This window comes from Choloepus didactylus, chromosome 2, assembly GCF_015220235.1.
Source record: "Choloepus didactylus isolate mChoDid1 chromosome 2, mChoDid1.pri, whole genome shotgun sequence".
In the NCBI taxonomy this organism is placed as follows: domain Eukaryota; kingdom Metazoa; phylum Chordata; class Mammalia; order Pilosa; family Megalonychidae; genus Choloepus; species Choloepus didactylus.
Genome location: NC_051308.1, coordinates 110,887,992 through 110,901,363, shown reverse-complemented (window position 1 = coordinate 110,901,363; position 13,372 = coordinate 110,887,992). Strand labels below are relative to the sequence as shown.

Here is a 13,372-nt window from a genome sequence, read left to right as displayed (position 1 = left end):
CTCCTCTACTTGCCAGCCCTCTCTTCAGCTGCTGCCTGCTTCAGCTTCAGTGGTTTCCACTCCCTGCCAGGCCTTTCTGCTCCTCCCTTCTGGGCCTACCTGTCCTCCACCATCTGTCTACTGGCCGGCAGGACCCTACAGGGCAGGGCCCAGCCAGCTGTCTGAGTGAGGTAATCTCTGATTTCCTAGCTCAGGAGCAGCAGCAAGTGCTGGCCCACCCATCTGTGCAGAGGAGGTGTGTAAAATCAGAACCACCACCTTCAACAGGGAGGCAGCCGAGCACACTCTACATCGTCCTTGCCTTACCAGAGCTAAGCTGAGGGGAGACTGTGGACCTGCTCCTGCTGAACAGCACAGTCCACCCTCATTCTCGATGGGCGGCCCTCTCCAACCCACCTGCTCTTGTACCTCTCTTGGGAAGTTAGCGTGTGTGTTGTGTGGGGGTGGCACACTGAAGCAGGTGGGAAGGGAATCACCTCTTCATTACCTCTGGCTTTAGGAAGTAGGCATAACATTGCTGCATGAAAACTACTGATTTGCAAAGACGCTTCATTTCAGTGAAAAGATTCCTCTTGCTCAGCCAAAATCTGGCTGGTCTAAGGTCTACATGACCTGCTCAACATGTGGAGAAAGGGCCAATCAAGGGTGATACAGCCAAAAGGCAGAAAGGAAGAGGGGAAAGACAGGGGTCACCAAACAGCACTGCTCATGGCTCAGCCGAGAGTGCGTCAGGAGCAAGAGCTTGACCCCAACCCTAGGTACAATTCCTGGGTGGTCTCTTACCGAGGTTCATGGGGTGGTCCACTCTGCTCTATCAGGTTGAACTCACAGGTCTGACTAGCGAACTGAGCATACTCTAACAGCCCGCTGATGGGGTTCTTCAGCTGGCACTCTGTCAGTTTCTTGTAGGGTGAACACCGTGGCAAGCCATGACTGTAGAAGGAGGGCATCTCCATGATGGCGCGAAACTCACCTGGTGCTGTGTGGATACTATTCAAGTCATCTGGGATGTCATCGGTGGCCCACTGACCATTTTCAAAGTCAACATACCCTGTTTTTGAGGGGCCATTGTCATGAACAGGTGGTTTCAATTTTATTGGTTCTGGTGTGGCCTCTTTATCTTCTAACTTTACGACAGGTTCCTGTCCATTCTCTACTTTCTCTGTGGTTATCACATTGTCTGAGGGATCTGACATGGGTAAATTATAGATGGGGAGCTCTACGTTTTGGGGAGCTGGAATGGTTTCAGGAACAGTATTCATGTTTTTCTTCATTTGCATCCTCTCTCGCTTTTTGTCAGTCAAATACCATATGGGAGGGGTTGCCCCTTGCCTGTAGACATCCCCCTGTCTTTCCAAGTCAATCAGCACAGAATTTACATCTCGGGCCTTGGAGAAACCAATATTTTTAGCCAAATTCAGGGCAGAGGAATTAAACACATTAAACAGGTAGTCACAGATTTTCTCCTTGATCTCAGCCATGTCGCAAGGACCAGGAGGATCTTCTGAGTCAGATGTGGGGTTTCTGTCTTCAGTTTCCAAACTGACCTCTGAGTTTGGAACTGCCTGGTTAGGATGGTCTGGTCTCCCTACTTCGCTTTGCTGGTTGCAAGCCTGAACAGAGAATGCAATTCTCCACAAAGGGGGTATTCTTTCCTCCCGATGTAGCTTATTCTTCTTTGCCAGAGAGTATAAAACTCGATTGACTTCCTTCTTTGGTGCCCCGAGTTTCCTAACTAGATCGTGTACTGTGGCAGCCTTCCCTTCTCCAAGCTCTTCTAGGAACTCTAAGATCCTTTGCTCGAGATCCTGACTGATATTCAGTTCCTTGAAATGTGAGGAAAGCCCATCAACACTTCTCCATGGCAGAATCCTGCCTTGTGGCCAAGAATGCTGGAACCGTATCGGGACCCCCTGACTTCTGAGAGGTATGCCCCTGGGTGCACTCCAGATCTCCAGTTGCCTGCCTCTGGCAGGTGGTTCTGGAAACCTTGGCCAGAGTCTAGGGTTGAATGGTGGTAGGAATGGTGCCTGCTTTCTAATGAGGGGCACTTCTGGGAGCCGCCCCTTGAGGAACTCTATTTGCTGGGATTGGAAACTATCAGGAGAAGATCTCGGCACCAGCTGTTGGTCTGTGAGCTTGCTGTGTTCATAGTTTTGAATCAGATAGATGGGGGATTTGTTGAGGAAATACCCCTGCAGAACAAGAAGATGGAAAAGAAAATGGATCAGGCCTACAGTGGTGAGCCTCTGTGTGCCTGTCCCTTCCTCCTGCCTAGAGGAGTTGCGCCTAATTCCCAAGGGGCTAGAAGGCAAGGAGGAGGTGGGCTTCTAGCCAGCTGGAGGCCAGCCAAAGGGAAAACTGAGAGGGAAGCAGACGGCAGGGCAAGGCAGGGTGGATGTGGATTAAAAAACAGGTACTCATATGAAAATCCCTCCTCCAAACAGTTTCCAGTAGAACCCAGAGGTTCTGATATCTCAGCACAGCCTCTCCAGCAACTTCACTTATTCTTTTTCCCCAGGACAAAATTTTAGGGAGGTGAGAAAGAACCTTTCTACTACCTGTCAAAAATTTCCCTGTTAAAATTAGAGAAACAAATAAATGTTATCTTGTTTTAAAAAAATGACACAAAACAAAAAACAGACCAGTAACTTGACAATCCCAAGGGATTAGGGGACCAGGGAATGGACAAGATCGGTCCCCCTTCTTTAATCAGGTTCACTGCCGCCTACCCCGCTTCCCCTCCCCCGGTCTCTAAATCTATCACGTGGATAGCTACGACGAAAAGAAATTTTTAAGTTAATTTGATGAAATCAAAACCCTGTCCTCCAAGGTTTAACAGGAAGAATCGCCACATGGGGAAGGGCAGCAGGACTCCATAGATTCATTTGCTAGCCACCACTTGCGGGAAGGTGTGTCAGTCAACAGTAACTTGCTTCCTTTCCCCTGGGGCTTCTGGCAACTACAAAAGTGACCCAAATGGCTCAGTTTATGGCTCTCTCTTCCGGTTCTCCTCAAGGTTAGAAGGAGCTCTGCAGGCAGCTGACCCCTTTCTTCACTCCTTAGCCTTCTCCTCTCCCATAACATCTCCTTAGCCATCTCCTTAGCCTTCTCCTCTCCCATAACACTGCCACTATTAGTGGGCTTTAGCATTCCTGCAAATCACTCTAAGGTATCCGGCTATGGTGTTCCTGACCTCTATCCACTTTTCAGCCACGTGCTTTGTTCATTCAGCTGCTCCTTCAATCTTACTGTTCCTCTATCCTAGGCCAAAACCCAAACCTTGAAACTCTTTTCTAGGGGGTGGCAAATTTTTTCTATAAAGAGCCCTTGTAGTGCCCTGTAATACCAAAGCAGCCACAGACAATATGTAATAAATTTACAATTTATTTACCATAAAACTATTCAAAAAAACAGGAGAAAGGCTGGATTTGGCCTGTGGGTCATGGTTGACTGACCCCTGCTCTTTTCCAATGGCAAATTCCTGTATTCCTACCACTTCCACTCCTTACTCTTGTGGAACCTGCTCTGCATGTGAACCCACCATGGTGACAGTGAGCCACTCCTGATTCTTCCCCGTCTGCCTTCATAACCCTCCTCACCCAGCCTGATCTCACGATCAGTTCCCTTCTCCACCCAGAGCCCAATGTCCCCTTTTCCTGCCCCAAAGCATCCACATGGTGTTGGAGAAGAACACTGACTCATGCTAACAGAGCTCATAAAATGTCCTTTTCTTGAACCTCAGCTGGATCTTCACTGCCATATGGTGTTCAGTTCAGTTCACCAAATGTGTACTAGCTCACTGTATACTGAGCCCTCTTCTTGGAAAATTCTCCCTCAGGGTTTGGGGACCAAGCACCAAAGGTCTCTCCTCTTATACTCTTTCTCCATCTGTCTGCCTCTGTCCCTCTCTTCTGCCTCTCACACAAAATCAGTCCCCGAGGTTTTGCCTAAGGAACACTTCTTCCTTTACATTTTTTCCCCTAAGTTGGTTTCATCCACTCTCCCAACCTAAACTAGCTCTCTTAAGCAAGAGCATTCAAAACTATTATCTCTAGCCACCACCTTGCACCTGTGCTTAAGATCTGAATTTCCACCTGCCTGGACAATCTGCCAATGCCTCAAACTCCACATATTCTGAACCAAAGTAACCATTTTTCTCAAACCCGGCTCCTTCTGCCATTCTTATTGTGGGTAGTGGGATCACTCTCCTCCTAATTACTAAATCTAGAAACCTGAATCATCTTTGCTGCTTGTCTGCCTTCCTCATCTCCCACATCTAAACAGGTAGATACCAAGTTCTGCCTTGTCTACCACCTCTGTATTGCCTCTTAAATGTGTCTTTTTCCAGTTCCAGCCCCTCATTACCTCTCACCTTGGCTACTGCAAGAGCCTCTAATCTTTCCTTCTCTCTACTTTCTAATCCAATGCCATTGCTTCTCCCTCCACAGCCACCTACCACAACCCTGACCCTTTCCTCAGAGATGTCTTTAAGCACCACCTTCTTCAGGAGACCTCTGACTCTCACCTCTTCTAGCCCATGGGAGTTTCCTCTCCTTGAACTCTTCCAACTCAGCACCTGTTACACTTAACTTACTTTACCTTTTATTATAGCTATTATTTCTTTTGAATAATAGCACACATAGACTGCAGTGTATTTTAAAGGTGATTAACAATATCAGGTGCCCTAGAAATTGTACTCAACTCTCTACTTCTAATACATGTAGTATTTTTTAATAGGTGAGGTTTAATTTGCATATGGTCAACTCCACATGAGCTCCTTGGGGCCAAGAACTATGCTTCAGTCACTTCTGCCTTCTCAGAAACTGAGAGAGCACCTGGCACAAAACTGATCTGGAAGCACCATCTGGGGAATTAATGACTGTGAGAACAAGCCACCCTGCACAGGCAATCATATCTCTTTCCTCCCTGCTCTTGCTGTGCCTAGGGCTGTTCTGCCCTATCCCCCATTTCCCACATTGCTAGGGGCAGACGTGTATGTGTTGCACAGAGAGTGTGCCCCGGTCCCAGAGCTGAACTAGCAGGACTTTAGGAATTTGCTGATTAGCTCTGACTGACCTTGGAAAAAAAGAACTTTGTTTCAAAGTAGCTCAAGACAATTTCTAGCTAAATGCTTTTTAGATTTAAACTGCTACTACTTGGTTAAAATCTGAAAATACTTGAATGTCCATCTAAAAGAGAAGAGTTCATGTTATGGAAGAGTACTCGCATAAATTTTTTTAAATGTGTGACATCTATTTGTTAAACATGGAAGAAATTTAGGAATGATATATTGTTAAGTGAAACAAAATAATCATGTGGCAAAGTAACATGTATATAATCCCTTTTTTATAAACAAAAGGGGAAAGAAAAACCTATGAATATGTACATATGTATGTGTGTTAGGGTGTTAGAATGAACAGAGTTAAGAAAGAGGGGAAGGCTACATAAGTTTGTTAACAACAGTCATTTTAGGGAAGTGGAATTAGAGGGAGAGAAGGGAATTATTATTTTATTTTTGCCCCCCCCAAAACACCTCTAAAAGCCAAACCACACCAAACTAAATCAAACCACTATTTGAGAAAAGCCATCTGGATACACAGTGAATGGGGATGAGAACAAGAAAATGGGAAAACCATGGTGATAGTGCCTAACTCTTCTCAAATTCTCCACCCTCCCACTTCATGTCTATTTGCTATGCAAACTATGTAACAATTCATTTAATATTCACTGCCAACAAAATTTCACTTTAATCTGGTCTCCTATACTTAGGGGGAAGAAATGAGCCCCACATTACCAAAAGGTAATATATTGGTACGAATGAAGAAATTCTTTTCCTTCAAGCCAAGTGACCCTAATCCTTTTAAAGAAGGGCTATTTCTTAAAATAGCTTTTTAATAGGTGAGGTTTAATTTGCATATGGTAAAATATACCCGTTTTAGTGTATTATTCTACCAGTTTTAATAAGCATTACCTAGCCTTATAACCACCATCACAATCAAGACATACATTATCAATTTCTCCCGCCAAATTTTCTCATGCTACTCTGCAGTTAATTCATTCTCCCACAGCCAGCTCTTGGCAACCACTAATCTGTTTTCTGTCCCCACCGCCTTGTTATTACCAGAATGTCATATAAATGGAATCGCACAGTATGTAGTCCTTAAAGTACGGTTTTTTTAGCTTAGCGTAATGTATTTGAGAATCATCCATGTTGCTACATGTATCAGCAGATTGTTCCTTTTTATTGCTGAGCAGTATTCCATTTATGGATGTACCACAGTTTATCTTTTCAACCACTGTATATTTGGATTGTTCCAGTTTTTAGAGATAATGAATTAAGTACATACATATAAACTTTCTTCTCAGATTAAGGAGGGCTATTTTAAATTTCTTCCCAAGCCTTCAGGAGGTGGAAAGGGTGGGGACAGGAGGGCTGCTAAGGTGGGGAGGGGCGGCAACCCGGACCTAGCAGAAAAGGAGAGAGGGAGTTCGCCCTGCCGTGGGCTCAGGCCTTGCTACTCAGACGCGGGAGCGTTTCTTCCAAACGGCTCCAAGCCGCAGAATTAATTAGCATGAATAGAATTAGAACAGCAGTTTTACTTGGCAAGAAGAAAATGCAACAGTACACACAAACGCTCACAAAAGGCATACTGGATGGACTAAACCACAAAATTCACGAGAAGCTGTTAAGATGAGCCAAGGCTCCCAAGTTCCCGGGTCCGGCCGCCTTTACCTGCCGCGGGTCCATCGCGCCGCCCCAGGCATCTCCCGGCCCCGTCCGGCTCCCCACGGCCCCGCGGGGCCCCCCTTGCTCCGGGGGCCAACACTCTCTCGAGCTGCGCCACGAGACCAGGGCGCCTTCGGAGGCCAGACAGGAAACACTCCCCTCAGGCCGGCCCCGCAAGCTGGGCCGCGAAAATGGCTCCGGTTCAATTTCGCTTTCGTTTCCCCAGAAAGACTTCCCCTTTGGAAAGTTTGGCCAGGAGGAGGGGTTTAGGCAAATCTAGCATGGTTTCACGCCGACTACAAGTCTAATCCCTTCGCTTGCGTGAGGACTGAGGAAGATAGTACAGATTCAGGAAAAGAGTTATAAATACACGCCACTGGGTTCGTAATTCCCTCACACGGCCCTCTCAGAAGGTACAGGATAAAGCGAAAAGGAAAACAAAGCCACTGCGAAACCTCAGCATTCAAACACCAGGAGGCTCCACCCTCCACCTTGTCCAGCCATCAAGGGGTGGGGGTGGGGAGAAGGGCGGGAAAGGGTCAGATCCCTTTAAATGACCAAACGTCGCCAGTGTAGACTATTTATTAATATTCCTTGCATATTACAAACTGTTGTAAACAGATGCCAGCCAGCAAAAAGTAACAAGATAGTGAAATCACGAGTGAACAATTTAGAGTATATGTTATAAAACCATCCCCTCCCCCCATCTTCATCCATCCAAGCGAGGGTTAAGTGCTTTCCATGCATTATCTCAATGTATCCTCACAACAGCCCAAGAAGGCAAACTCAGATGTGGAAACTGGGCTTGAATGAGGCCACACTGCTGCCAAACCCGGATCTGGCTGTGAAAAGCCTACATTTCATCACTCTGCTACACTTGCCCAAGTTACACCACTACTTTCAAAAAGAATTGGTGTTTAAATTTCTCAAATTCCATGTCATTGGGTCTACTTTTTTATCTAAAGGTAAACAATTCTGTTTTTTCATGATCAAACTCATATATATATAACTACTGTATTTTTTTTTCCCCAAGATATCTAGGAAAAGATCAGTTCCAGTGCTCAACAGCCCTCTTTGTCACCTGTGAGAAATTTCTTTTTCTGGGTTTAACTTAAGCTTTTAAAATCTCCATTTTATCCTCACTGCTTACGAGATTTACAGCATCATCTCCAGCTGCAGCCCTCTCTCCAGTGCCCTCTCATTCCACCCACCTTAAATGTTAGTCACTCCAAATCTTGACTTTCTCCTGTAGGCTGCATGCTCTTTCTCCCTTCTGCACATTTGCGTGTTCTCTTCCTTGGCCTAGAATGCACTTCTTCCTCCATCGCTTCTGGTGAACTCCCATCTGTTCTTCAAGACCTGCTTCACATATTAACTCCTAGGGAAGCCTTCCTGCCACTCCAGTGGGGGGGGGGGGGGGTTGAGCACAGTGAAACGGGTGTAATTAGTGGTTCCTTATTTTGTGTGTCTCCATTACTCAGCACTTAGCTCCACTAGAGCACCCACACATTCCATGACTGGAACCACTGTGCCTCATTCAATCAATTTAGCAAAACTTTCCTAAGCACCTACTACGTGCCAGATACCATTTTGAGTTCTGAGGCTATGACATGAAAAAGAGGCCTGTCCTTTGGCTCACAGTAGTCTGGTGGAGTAGACAGATGTCTCAACAGAGATGTCTCAACAGTACTTCCTGCCTTTAGAGCTGCAAAATCTTCTCGAGGACTGGAACATCTTTTATACAACCTTGTTAGGTCGTTCAGGAATCCACACAACGCAGCAAGTCATGGTTTAAGTACAGAGTTTAAGGTTTATTAGACGAAGAAAGCAGGTGGGAGCCATCAGAAAAGAAAGAAAGGAAAAATGGCTCCGGCCCTCTATCTGAGAGCAGCATTTTTTGAAGGAAAAACCCACGTTGGGTGTTGGGGAGGAAGGGTCCTGCTGAGTGTGTTCTGTGCCTCAACTGGGTAAGTGATTATCAATTTCTGAACTGATTGGTTACTAGGGTTCCAACAAACTACTCTTCTTTGATGTGCACTGTATTATCTATGTGGAGGAAGCAGGCCTTTTGGCTTGTTTGTGGTCGCTCATCTTACGGGCATATCTGATCTTGCCTTGCTCCGCCCCCTGGGGTCTAGATCCACTATGACTGGGATTTCTAAAACAGCCTTCAACTCTTAGTTTATGGCGCACCTGGTATCCATGAGATAAGCAGCAGGGCCCCTGGATCAGACATTCCTTCTATATGTCAGACTCTTTTTTCCGGGGTCTGACAATCCTCATATCAAGGTTTGGTTAGCTGAATGCATAACAGACAATGCAGCAGGAAAAAAAATGGGCAGGACAGCCAAACAGGAATGTCACAATAAGGAAATTTTAAATATTAATAAACGTGAAAAGGCACTCAACCCCACTGCCTCAGGGAAATGTACATTAAAGCCATGGTGAAGTACCACTGCCCAGCCACCAGGCTGGCAGCATAACCATCTGACCAAGTGGGAGCAAGGGTGTGGGGCAGCTCCTATTCACACTGGCAGGATGATATCTATATGGAGACCACCTCGGAAACCAGTTTGCCATTATCCAGGAGAGGTGTGACCACACACACCTGACAGTTCTGCAATTCCACTCCTATACCCTGCAGAAAAATGCTTAGTACACCAGGATACATGTACAAGAAGTTCATAGTTACATTGTTTGTAATAGCCCCAAACTAGAAACAACCCAAATGTCCATCAAAAGTAAAATGGATAAATAAATGGTGGCATATTCCTATGAGATGATATAATATACAGCAATAAAACTGAAAGAACTATAATCACATATAACAAGGTTGGTAATTATATAAACATGAAATTGAGTGAAAGAAACTATATACATATTTGTAAACATCAATACCCATAATATATATGCATGGTTCCACTTACATAAAGTCCAAAACCATGCAAGACCAAATTATATTATGCACAGTATAAAAGACAGGACGGTGGTTACCTCTAGGGAGAGAGGAAGGGGTTTTGACCGGGAAGGAATATTCTAGGGGTGCTGGCAATGTTCTAAGTCTTGACTTGGGTGGTGGCTACATGCATGTTTGCTTTCCAATAATTCTTTAAGTTATATAGCAAGTCGGGGCCATCCCCCCACGTTTAAACAAAATGAGTTATGTCTTACCTTTGTCTTCCTGCCTTCAGTCTGAACAGTTCCAAAGTCTTTCACCCTCTTCCGGAATGCGCCAGAAAAGTTTTACTCACAGCTGCTATGCAGGGTAAGCTGCACTGCTGCCCCTTTGATCCTTTTTAATCAAATATAGGATGTGGTGGTGAAGCAGAAAGGGGAAATTTCTTTCCTAAACAGAGGGTCAGTTTATGCCTTGAAACAAGAACTACTGTCATTGAATCTTAGCAGCTCAAGTAATGCCGACGGTCTTATTCATAAACGTTTCATCTCCTCCCTTTCAGTAATTGTTTTAACTCCCACAGGGTTGTGAGGTGGTGACGTAGATCTTTTTGCTGTTCTATAGTAGTTGACAAGTGGATGAAGCTCTTTTAAAAATTAACCCAAAATAAGGTTTACTGCAGAAAAATTCAGAAAATACAAACAAGCAAAACCAAGAAAATAAAAATCTCCCTTAATCCTCCGCTGTTAAGGGCCACACTGCTGAGAGAGCCCTTCGTGTGTTTTCCCTGTGCACAAAGGCACTCGTGGATAGTACAGGTGGCCCTCTCCTAACGCAAGGGTCTCTTCCCATAAAGACTGACTCACCTCCCTGGGGAGTGTCTTCTGACGGGCTACGAAGTAACACCAAATGCAAACCCCATATGCAATCTTTCATGTGTCCATACAACTAAGGGCTATTTACTATAACTTTCTCCATTTAAAGTTACCATCTAAAATTAGACATTCATAAACTGAAGTTTACTGGGGCCTCTCTGACTCAGTACTCTTAGAAGTCTGGCTTCTGTACACCACCACCAAGCTCCAGCTCCAAATGTACCTTCAGAGGGTTAGACCTCCCCAATTATGGGGAAGGACACATTATCATCAGGATTACTGAGTTGGTTTTAGTTTCCAACCCCTGCTATTCTTGCTTTTAATAACTGCTAGACTGGCTTCATAATTATTATTTTGTTTTGTGGTAGAATCTTCTATTAAAACTGTGTGCAGCAAAGCAAATTTACAAGCTTTTTTTTTTCTAAAGTTTCTATAACCAGGCCTTACTATACATATGGGCTGCAACCAACTGAAGCATCTGTCTACTGTAAGTAAAGCAGATGTCTGCAAACTCCTTCAATGTTTGCTCATACGGTGAAACAGTAACAGAAATGTACTGTCTGTGAATATATGCTACTTAAACAACTTGTAACATTATCAAAGAAAGTAATAAACTACTGAGTTATTTTTAAGTCCTAGACTACAATATGCACATAATTAAAACTCATGTTTGTATCCTAACTCCTAGAAAATGCACAATAAACAATTTAGAGTTGTTAAACACAAATTTATTAACCTTTTTTGTTTTTTTTTTTCCTCTTCAATTCTTTATCAATGAGTTTTTTATTCCACTGAAACAGCTGCTGCCATATCAACATAATTTTTAAAATTCTCAAGGTTCTTCCCTATAACACCACTTGCTTTGATAACCTTTTTGCAGACAGGGTAGTAAAATGGCCACATGGCTGAGAAGTGCTCTGTTGATGTATATTTTATTGATGTTAATGATTAGAATTGTTTTTTGAAGTTGCAAGAAAAGTAAGAGATGCCTCAGGTACCTGCAGAAGAAACAGAGGTCTCCAAAAGGGATTAAGCGCATGGTCCCAACAAAAGTTATGCAGTAAATGAAGAAACCTGGTTATTTGCCAAGTATCTATATGTGCCAAGCATTGTGTTAGGAGGCATTGTCAAATAATAAACATAAAATATTAGTAATAATGTTAAAACAATACTAATAATATTAGCTAACAGGCCATGCTAATTACGTTGCCTATAAGTTTAACCAGTTAATGTACACTTAGTGTCATAACAACCCTACAAGGTGATCTGTACAACTTGTGATTTTATGCATTAAATTCTGGCACCCTTAAACTCTGTCTTCTATTGTAGATTGGTCTTGCACATAGCAGCCGACTGACTTCTGGCTTGGTAGTAGCCAGTCCAGAAGGGTTCAGCTACTGGCCAATATTTGAGTTTGGCCGAGTCAGGGTACAAAGAGGGTACCTCCCACTCACTCTTGCCTCCTCTTCCTCTTTTGATCCAGGACCCTGCCTGTGAGTGGCTGGGCTGGGTCCCAGTTTCCTAGAAAAGCAATGTCCCCATCTCCACGGCTCCTAGGAAGCAGAGGGCACAGTGCAGACTTGTCCTAGGCAAGCCTGAAAGGCAGTCTCCACCCACAAGTTCCGCCGTGTTTCTAGGGGAAGTAAGACTATTTCACTAACAGCCAACTTGCAGAAAACCCATTTGCCAAATGGCCAACTCCTTGAATTTACTAAAAAAACCAATATGCTGAATTTACTTTTTATTTTAAGCTCCACTGTCTTAATTGAGCAGATTTTATTCTGTCATCATAATAGTATTTAAAGAAAATGTACTCTGCCTGTCTCCCTGCTGTACAGCTGGAAATTGAGGTGGAGACTGAGGGGAGGCAGATGGGGCAAGATTGCGGGCTTTTGGTGAAAACTGGCTTTTAGAGGACTCATTTTCTGGGAATTGAGCTAGAGTCATTTCTAAGTGTCTACCCTCTTCTTTCCAAAGGGAATTAATAATGCTTTGACATTCCTAACATTTGTCTTTTTAAAGCATTTCCTCCAGCAAAAAAAAGTTCATAGAAATCTCCCTCTCTTCCTACAACTTGAAAAAAGAACTTACACTTTTTTAACATCCATAAAAGATGATTACAGGGCCTTGAAATAAAGACCTCCAAAGTCACAGAGTAATAAAAAAAAAAATCACCTAACAAGCCAAGTAGTAAATGAACAGTCTCCCTAGCAAAAGTTCTAAAGATGGGCTTCTGTTCTCTAATAGAGTGTGGAACCTGGGCCAAAATGCAATCAACCACTCTTTAAGACCATCCTCTGGGATGCCCATGGATTCTCTGAACAATTCTTAATTCTTGTCAAAAAAACCTCTTTATACAATAAACATCATGTAGACTTTGCCAGAGATGACCTCACTAAACTGAGGACAAAGGAAAACGGTGCAACATGAATTTCTCTCTGAGAACCCAGCACTCCTTGACACAATCCCATCCTCGAATGGAAGGTAAACCAAGGAGCTCGGAGTTCAAGACTGCCAAAGATGGCGCTCTGTGAGCTGGTGATTTCTACATGTGTAGCTATAGAAAAGAAAAGGCCAAAACAGACCAGCTGGGATAGATGCACTTGCACAGCCACAACTTCCACTTCTTAGTGAAACCAAATACTAGAGCCTTTACATTACTGCCAAGCAGAACTAGAACTTTTTGTTTTATTTGACTTTATTTTTTTTCCAAGGCAATAAAACAAATCGTAGGCAACCTCTGGTATGATTGTTTCTGTGTGATTACGGTAGCCTTCTAACTGGTTTCCCTGCAAGGGTTCTGGCCTCCTTCTATCCAGTCTTCTCAATACAGCCTAAGTGCTCTTTGAAAACCAAAATATGATATGTCAC

At 43.9% G+C, this 13,372-nt stretch overlaps 1 protein-coding gene across 5 annotated transcripts in view; it reads right to left on the bottom strand.

The window, feature by feature from the left end:
* ADAR (adenosine deaminase RNA specific) overlaps window positions 1-13,372 on the bottom strand; it is a 47,794-nt gene that overhangs the window by 14,941 nt on the left and 19,481 nt on the right. For all 5 annotated transcript variants that reach the window (XR_005215221.1, XM_037825859.1, XM_037825858.1 and 2 more), the window contains exon 2: window positions 784-2,195. Coding sequence is in view for 4 of the 5 variants with exons in the window: in XM_037825859.1 (XP_037681787.1) it covers window positions 784-1,481 (698 nt within the window). In the remaining variant the exon portion in view is untranslated. The remainder of the gene's footprint in view (window positions 1-783; window positions 2,196-13,372) is intronic.